The 8,885-nt window shown below is 41.8% G+C and overlaps 1 protein-coding gene across 1 annotated transcript; it reads right to left on the minus strand.

Annotated features, from left to right (window-relative positions):
• Positions 1-330: 330 nt before the first annotated feature.
• Positions 331-7,997, minus strand: LOC125886106 (H/ACA ribonucleoprotein complex non-core subunit NAF1-like). Its single transcript, XM_049572053.1, has 9 exons — positions 7,905-7,997; positions 5,975-6,234; positions 5,668-5,812; positions 4,532-4,625; positions 4,283-4,365; positions 3,990-4,150; positions 3,297-3,348; positions 2,035-2,122; positions 331-1,901 (listed from the first exon to the last, which is right to left on the minus strand). Exons 2-9 carry the CDS (start codon positions 6,232-6,234, stop codon positions 1,516-1,518), a joined length of 1,269 nt encoding a protein of 422 aa, XP_049428010.1. The 5' UTR covers positions 7,905-7,997; the 3' UTR covers positions 331-1,515.
• Between the last annotated feature and the right edge of the window lie 888 nt (positions 7,998-8,885).

The raw sequence follows: 8,885 nt of genomic DNA on the forward strand, positions 1-8,885 counted from the left end.
TTCAAACTCAGCATTTTTCCGTTTGAATGACTTCATGATGAGCCAATCAAATCAAATCAAATCATGATGTCACTCTAGGTTTCCTGACTGCCAATCAGTTCTCGCCTCATGCTTCAGCATTTTAATATAAACCTGAGGATAACATATAATCTCAGGTGGGACGGGAAAATTAAATCAAGTTTCAGCAAAGCAACTTAATATTCACTCGTTTGTTTTGTCTTTTTGCTGTGTGTGTGTGTGTGTGTAGAAATGTCCTGTTGAGCAAAGGTTGTGGAAGCGAGTGAACACAACAGCAGCTTTACACAACAGCGTGACAGAAACATGTTGGACAAGTGAAACGTGGCTCCGACTACTGACGTCAGTCTTACACAAAGACGTTTATTTCCCATTGACACAGCTCATCAAACGGGGAAAATATTGACATTTACAAAGCGTTCTGGTAAAAAATACAGTACATATACAGTATCACGTACGAGTGACGGTGACTTTCACATCCTAACAGGATGCATCAGCTGATTATTTTTAACAAATGCCAAAGCACATGATGTTCTTGTAGGCCGACAACACATGGAGCTGCAACTGAACAACAGTTCTTTTCCATAGTTGAATTTTTCAGATCATAAAACCATCATATACATTTCCATTTTTTTGCAGACTTTATGAAGGCAACCAAAACTTACAAATGAGACTAGGATCAGTACAACACTTTTCAAGAATCACGAATCAAAACTCACTTTTTCAGAACTGCTTTTAATGTGTGATAATATTGTGTGTACACAACTTAAAACACTTCCTGTCCTTCACACGGCCGAGTAGCGCGCCTGAGCATGTGCATCTGCTAAAGCAGAGCTCATACGCATGTGCGTGGTCAGGTAAGCTACTCATAGACCAAAGTGTTTCAGAGAGAATGCAGGTTTGTGCAGAGCTGAGCATACGACTGGGTAAATGAGACTTGGATTTTTGCTGTTGTTAAATGTGGTCCCCAAGAACTTTAATTTATGAAGAATATCCACCATTTTTTGATTCTCCGTTCACCGGGTTCATTGTGTTTCACTTCACAGTAAGTGGCAGCCTGACACTTCTCTGGTGTTTCAGTGCGTAAGTGACATTTGATGAAGAACATGGTCACATTTAATTGGAATATGAAAAATAAAAATACCATCTTGACCAGGGGATACTTTCCCTTGGATGGTAAACAAATGTCTGCAGCTGTAGGAAAAATAAAATAAAATTTAAAACTCAAAAACCCTGCAGTGGCAGAATATGTGGTTGGTCACAGCACATCACTGGGCTTCACCAGCTATATTAGGTAAATGTTTTACTTTATAATCAGTGACTGTACAGCCTAATGAGCACTGCTAACAAGCAGAGCCAGTGATTGATACACACGGACGATTTGCCCAGCTGTCCCGTCTGACAGCCTACAAACACATGACACATTCCTCTAACGAGAATAAACCAAAACATCAACTCACCAGCAGGAACTCTGGTTCGTGTGTTCATATACAGAGGCCATCACTGAGGAGGAGGTGGGGGCGGTGGTGGGGGAGGCGGAGGAGGGAGGTCAGAGAAGGGGACCGAGTTTGGCGGCCAGAGATGAGAGGAGAAAGACGGATTGAAGTACGAGGGAGGAGGAGGAGGGGGGTACAGAGGGAAGTTGGGTGGAGGGAAAAGGTGAGGAGGTGGAGGGTAAGGGCAGGGAGGGGGGAGGTACATGGGAGGGACATGTGTGTGTCCAGGTGGTGGGTGTGCGTGTCTGTGTGGAGTGGCTGCGTGGCTGAAAGGTGGGTGTTTATTCCTGGGGTTCTGGTGCCTGGGTGGATGTCCTGCGTGTCTTGGTGGGAAACCCCTGACATTACGCTGCTGGTGCAAGGGGTTCTGGGTAACGTGGGCAGGATTATCTGGAGGGAAACAAACACATGAATAAAGTAAGAAAAGGAAGTAGGAAGGTTTATTTCTTTCAACTATTATCACGTCAATTACTGTCTTCAATCTGACATACAGAATACACTTCCTGTATGTGTGTGCAAATACCTGCACTGTTATTGTCCTTCTTCTTTCTGGAGTTTTTCGCTTTCTTCTTCGCTTCCTGTTCTTTCTCATCATCACTATAATCCAAAGCCTGGGGAGAGAAGAGAGAGAGTGAGCGTGACTATTTCATAATAAAGCAAACACAGCAATCTTTTTGAGCATAGTAGAAAATATATATTAAGTTCCCAAAGTCAGATGGGTCTTAAATATTTTGGCTACCACCATTGTTTTCTTTCGATTTACTCATTTTAGAGGGATAGTTCGGATTTTGAAATCAGGTTGCATGAGATATTATCAACAGTCAGTGTATTACATACAGTAGATGTTGGTCGGCACGGAAGCTGAGCAATGTACTGCTGTGGAGGGAGGCAGCAGCAAAGTGTTTTTCAGCTACCCTAAATAAATCTAAAACAGTTAAAGTGGATGCTACACTCAAGGTATTTTTACTGCTTTAGCTTTCCGTCAGACAGGCCGTTCTGACAAGAAATCCGTTAACAGCTTCAGTTCGCCATCTATGCATTCGTCAATACTACCAAACTCCATTGACAGAAACAGTAAGTTTGGCTCACTGAACACAGGAGCTGCTTGTCTGCGGCTGCCTTGATCATTTAGTTAGTTTGTGTTACTGTGTGACTCTGGTTAATCCAAACCAAACCTTTTTAACATCAAAGTCCCACAGTAACACAAACAAAATAACTGACTGAGACCAGCAGCTCCTGCATTCAGCAATGTTAAATCACTGCTTTTCTCAATGGAGTCTGGCTTTGGGGAGAGCTATGTAGTTCAGCTCTTCATCTGAAATCACTGTCTGATGGAAAAATAAAGCAGTGAAAATATTCTAAATATACCACACACTTAGACTGATATTGATGTTTTTCAGGAGGCTAAAATAGGTGGCTTTAGTTGGTGACTCTGTGCTTCCGTGTCGGACTCCTGCCTGCTTCTCTAAACTGCAAACTAATATGGTCATATACTGTTTACCCTGGGGAAATTTCAGGAAGGTGTGAACAATCAGATACCACCAAAGCCTACTGGAGGAACAGCAGTGCTTCTGTTGGCCAAATGATGCTTGTGTAAATAATTCAATGTTGTGATGCTGATATAAGTAAAAGCCTTTGCTGCAAAAAAGAAAATGGATCTTTGCACTTGTTTCCATGAGCTATAGACACAGTAGAGGCCACTGACAGTTGCAGCTTCATTTGACTGCACAGTTCTGTTCAAACATCCTCCGCCCTGCTCGAACACATTCGTGTCTATGTGCTTACCTCCTCTGGTGGTTCTTGGTCGTTCTTCCAGGATGCATCCGATCCCTTGAACCTACAGGAAAAGCATTTTCACTTTAACACACTAGTTTGGTTTGGTCAGAAGCAAACTTCACGTCATCGTATCAACAAGGCTCTACGCTGACTTATTCCCCAGAGGAGTACATGTGCTTCTTAATGAAAAAAATGTAGGCCTACACAAAGAAATTTAGAAGCACAGTAAATGTTCACATTCTAGTATCTAGACCAGGGATATTCAATAAAATTTAGAAATGTCCAGTTACTGAAGTTTTCTCGCAGCAAAGGTCCAAACCTCATAATGTCTAAATTGCTAGATAGTGATATCTGCATGTTTAACATTAACTTGTACCCTTTCAACCAAAACCTTTTTCTCACTTGACACCGGCTGCATCATCCCAGAAAACTGTTGTGATTGGTGCATTGCAGCTTTTGGAATTGCGGGACTTGTAATATTAGAACGAATGGCAGCAGGGGAAGAATGATTACAGTAGGTATTATCATTTACTCACACACTGTGCTTACAAATGATTTTTTTGTTGTAAATGTATGCGAAATACTTGCACTGTAAAGCCCTGATCAAAAGTGATTATTTCCCAATGACCTAAATAAGTTATCATTCTATGTGTGTAACTTTAATGTGCTGAATGAAATATATATACGCCTGTGTGTACTTACAGTTTGAGCTGCTGTGTCAGGATGAAGCGTGTGTACTCTTTGATGGTCGGTGCATAATAAACAGTCACACCCTCCGTCAGCCCTCTGCTGCTTATCTGCTCTGCAGAGTTAAAACGCAAAATATACAGCGGACTGGACACTGGACCAAACACCTCAAACACCTGGAACACATGAACAACAGAACATTACAGAACTAATAGAATGCAAACAAACAAATACGTTAACACTTGCAGGAAAGCTAAGTAGACAGAGGTAAAGATATTCATACAGACAGCCCCTGCTGGTCCACCCACCTTGCCAATAGCCACCCTGTCAGAGGTAAAGATGACACTGTCATCAGTCAGAGGAGGCGTGTCTTTCAGAGACTGGATGATAACTGCAGACAAAGAAGGTGTGGTTAAAGACAGAGCAGAGAGATACACATTAAAAGTCGCACTTATATAATTCATTACCTAAGATGAGCTGAGTGTTTCCAGTTCTTTAGCAATCAGACAAAAACGCTACAGCGTGACCTCAGCAAGAGTGTGTGTGTGCATATTTACCAAGCTGCTGTATAATACTGGAGACTGTTCCAACAGGCTGCAGTTCTGTATCCTCTGGTAACGACACACACACCTCCTCCACTGCTGGCAGCTCCTGCACACAAACACAATGTCAGCTTCCGGTCTGATTGTATAAAAGTACATCAATTTGATCATGGAGTTTAAAACATAATAGGAAAACAAGCAATAACTATCTGGTAAAATGTCCAGTAAGATCCTTCTGCACTCTACGGCAGCTTGTGGTGACTGTTCAGAACTTACAAATGAGAACTGAACATGACAGTGTGTGAAAAAGGAAAGTATCTACTACACTGCAGTAGGACTTCTTTTCTGTTAATTTGCTCATAGCTGAGAGTGTGGGGTTTCCACACAGCAAGTCAGTGGGACTCCTTGCAAACTGATGCAATGACCCAAGCAAGAACAGGTGTCAATCCTTACAAAAACCTGCAAGATCTGTTTTGGGTTCTACTTTTAACTGAAAAGCTAAGACCGATGATTTTCAGTGTCAGTTCTACAGAAAGTGAAAACTGCTCTAACTGCTCATTTGTGATTGCATCCATTTCCACTGACAGCTCACAGCTTCAAAATAATGCTTATTACAACCCAGGATTCACTTCCAGGCAATCTTGTACAAATACTATCTGTTAGATCACACAGAGTTTCATCAACAACTACAGTATGTAATGCTGTTTCATTCAGAGACTAGAATGACCACTTCTCGGCTGTATGCCTCCGCCAACCAGTCAAGTTACAGTTTACATCCACATCTGTCCAGACTCATATGTAGCCATGACAGTAGACAATGCCTCAATTATGGATTTTTCTGCAAAGAGGTCATCTATACAATCACCATAGTTTCAAGGTTGACAGTCAAAAATAGTATCACCAAATCAGAATCTGACCAAATGTCTCCCCTTCATTGAATAATAGCCAGAAGAATGTTGCTGTTCACTTTATACCATTTTATTCTGTTAGACGCTTGTGTGAAATGTGTTTTGTGAAGTCACAGTGACCTTTAACTGCCAAATTTTTATCAGTTCATCCTTGAGTCTTCTGTCCTTTTCAACATGAAGGGAAAACAGGAACATAGTGAAAGCCCTCCATTTAGCTCTTCAAACATACAGTCACAGACTGACCTCGAGTAGGACTTCATCTCTGGTTTTGATGGGGGCTGGTTGGCTGAAACCCTCGTCATCGTCATCATCTTCAAGAATTGGGGCAGAGGGAGAAGAGGAGGATGAGGAAGAAGAGGAAGAGGAGGAGGAGGAAGAAGAGCTGTCACTGAGGAAAGGAGAGGAGAGGAGAGGAGAGGAGAGGAGAACCAGAGTCAGTCATTTGTTTCCAGTCTTGTACTGCTTCCTGCTTATAAATTTCTGACACTGAATACAAAGAAGACTATTGGTGCCACTAGACTGATAACCAGCATGTTCAGTGTGTGAATACCTGTCTGAATCCTCTGACTCATCGTCATCACAGTCTTCTGTCTTGCACACAATGTCTAAAGAAGGCGTGGCTGCTGTTGAGTCTGTTTGCACATCTCCTGTTTCCTTTGGATGTGTGTGTGTATTTAATGATGTGTCTGCATTGGCAGGGTTTACAACAAGGTTTTCTAGTTGTGTTGTCATGGTGACCTCCATCTCCTCTTCCTCCTCCTTGTATGCTGGTAATGTCTGTCCATCATCCTCTGATGATTTTTCAGCCATCTGAAATGTACAAAAGTTTTAAATCTTTGAAGGCATGTCTGTAGGTAACACATGGAAATAAAGGATCAACAAAACACACTTCTCTTTTTCATCTTATGGCATCATCTATTTCTTTTTTTGTCAGTTTGTTATCAGGATCACTCTCTTTCACTCTGCTTGAGGCACTAGTGCTATTAAATTATATTCAAACTTGCAAACTCTCTCCCAACCCAGAGGGGTCAATCCACTGTTTTCTGGCAGAGAGCCAATGCCTCAGATGAGAGTCAGCACTTCCAAATCTGAGGCCATGGTTCTCTGCCAAAAAATGTTGGACTGCCTCCTCTGGGTTGGGAGAGAGTTACTGCCTCAAGCGAAGGAGGTCAAGTATCTCAGGGTCTTGTTCACAAGTGAGGGTAAAATGGAGCATGAGATGGATAGGTGGTTTGATGCAGCATCTGCAGTGATGCAGAAAGAGAGAGCTAAGCTGGAAGGCGAAGCCTTTGATTTACTGGTCCATCTACGTCCCAACCCTCACTGATCATGAACTTTGGGCAGTGACCGTAAGAATGAGATCGCGGATACAAGTGGCTGAAATGAGTTTCCTCTGTGGAGTGGCTGGGCTCAGCCTTAGAGACAGAAACAGAGCTGCTGCTCCTTCACATCAAAAGGGGTCAGTTGGGGCGTCGGTGGCTTCGTGGTGCCCCATATGCAAGGCTGTTGCCGCAGCGGCCCGGGTTTGACTCCAGCTTGTGGCCCTTTGCTGCATGTCATGCCCTCTCTCTCCCCCTTCATGCTTAGCTGTCCTGTCAATTAAAGGCAAAAACGCCCCCCAAAAAAGGGGGTCAGTTGGGGTGGTTCGGGCATCTCATTGTGATGCCTCCTGTTAGAGGTGTTCAAGGCACGCCCCTTTTTTGCACAAATCATCTTTTTCCTATTCAAGCATCACAGAATAAGTAAGTAGTATAATGTAGTAATCTACAGAGCTTGCTTTTATTTAGGATTATGGTTATTATAGTAAACTGGGTTAATCTAATTTACATTTTGCCAAGGGGTAAGTGCAAGTACAGTGTAAATTGACAGTATTAGGTTCAATGGTAAGTTTAAAGATTAGTAACATCAGATGTGGACTTCCATGACTGTTTTGACAAAATGAAATTAAAAGATGGATAAGGTGAATGACCTGCAGACACCCTGTCTTTGTGTAATCAAACTTTACAAATAAACCATAGAAGAGTTCTCAGATTATATATAAGAACCCATTCAATGTAATAATACACTGTCCAACCAGAAAAACATGTCATCCTTGGTTTGCTGACTATAAAAAAAGTCTAAAGTCGGTGTGTTTAGTTATATGTATACCCCTAACACGAGGAGTAAACTGTAAACTTCAACAGCTTTCTCAATTTATAGCAAAACTAACGTGTCGGCAGAAGAAAGTGGGCAGGCAGCGTGACATTATAGTACGGACATCCCAAGATAGGCTCTGTTTAAGTGTACCGTTTGCTAACTTACATCCACGCTTGGGCCAGTCGGCTAACTAGCTAACAGGCTAACCACGGCTAACAGCGTTTAATTTCAGTTATGAACCGAGCTAAAGAGCCGCGAGCCAGCGTGACACCGGATATTGCTTTTCAGGGAATTTCATAAACAACATGTCAACGACGTAACTATGAGTTTGATGAGAGTAATACCTGTCTGTCGTAGAGGCTACTGAATCCGCGTTGCGAAGAACCTCATGAAACTCCTCACTACCGTACCGTTAACCTCAGTGAACCGAACGACTTCCGTTATCAACTTTCAAAATAAAAGCTTCATAGGCCAGTGCGTAAAATCACTGCTGAAGTAGCACCAATTATAAAGAAAACAGACCGTACAATTAGACATTATGCTGAACGAAAATTTGATTAACTGTGTCCTTTTCACAGCACACAGTAGCTTACATTAATAAACACACTGAGTCGGTGTACGCAGTCATTTGACGATTGAAAATATGCTTCCGGTGTTATTAAAATCTAAAACTCATATCACATGGTGAATTACTATTCATTCCTGAGTTCGGAAAACTCTAAACAAAAACTCTAAAACTTACAGCCGATGGAATTGTCACATTAATGACTTTTTGCTGTATTTTTGCAGCACAGATGTATAATTTGTAGCGTACATCGCATACCTACATTTTATTCTGAAGGCAAAAGTCTTGAATTCCGGTGGTAATCGTTTTTCCTCTGTGAACTTGACGCAGTTAAACCTTCATCGCAAAACGTGGGGCTATGTTTTTCCGGGTCTGCGCGTGGCTGTTAATAACGCTTGGGACAGGTGCACACCAGACCACTGGGTTACCTGTTCTCTTTAACTTGCTGTTATACAGCTTAATCAGTCAAGTCTTTATTTGTTGAATGCACAACGATTGCAGCGGAACAATAACTGCAATGAAATTCTTGTCATCCGGCTCCCTCCAACAATGCTACCAAAAAAAAATCTAGATAAAAAAAAAAAGAAAAATATGCTAACAGACACAAACATAAATCACAAACTAGTACAGAAGTTAAAAGAGTAAAAAAAAAAAAACATTATGAAAAGTAAATTAAAAATGTTGTAAAGGAGAATGTGTACTGTATTTCAACTGCCTTGTGTATTAACAGGTAGGCTGGCAGAAGTATTGTGAAGATAAT

The sequence above is a fragment of the Epinephelus fuscoguttatus genome, linkage group LG3, assembly GCF_011397635.1.
Source record: "Epinephelus fuscoguttatus linkage group LG3, E.fuscoguttatus.final_Chr_v1".
NCBI lineage: Eukaryota > Metazoa > Chordata > Actinopteri > Perciformes > Serranidae > Epinephelus > Epinephelus fuscoguttatus.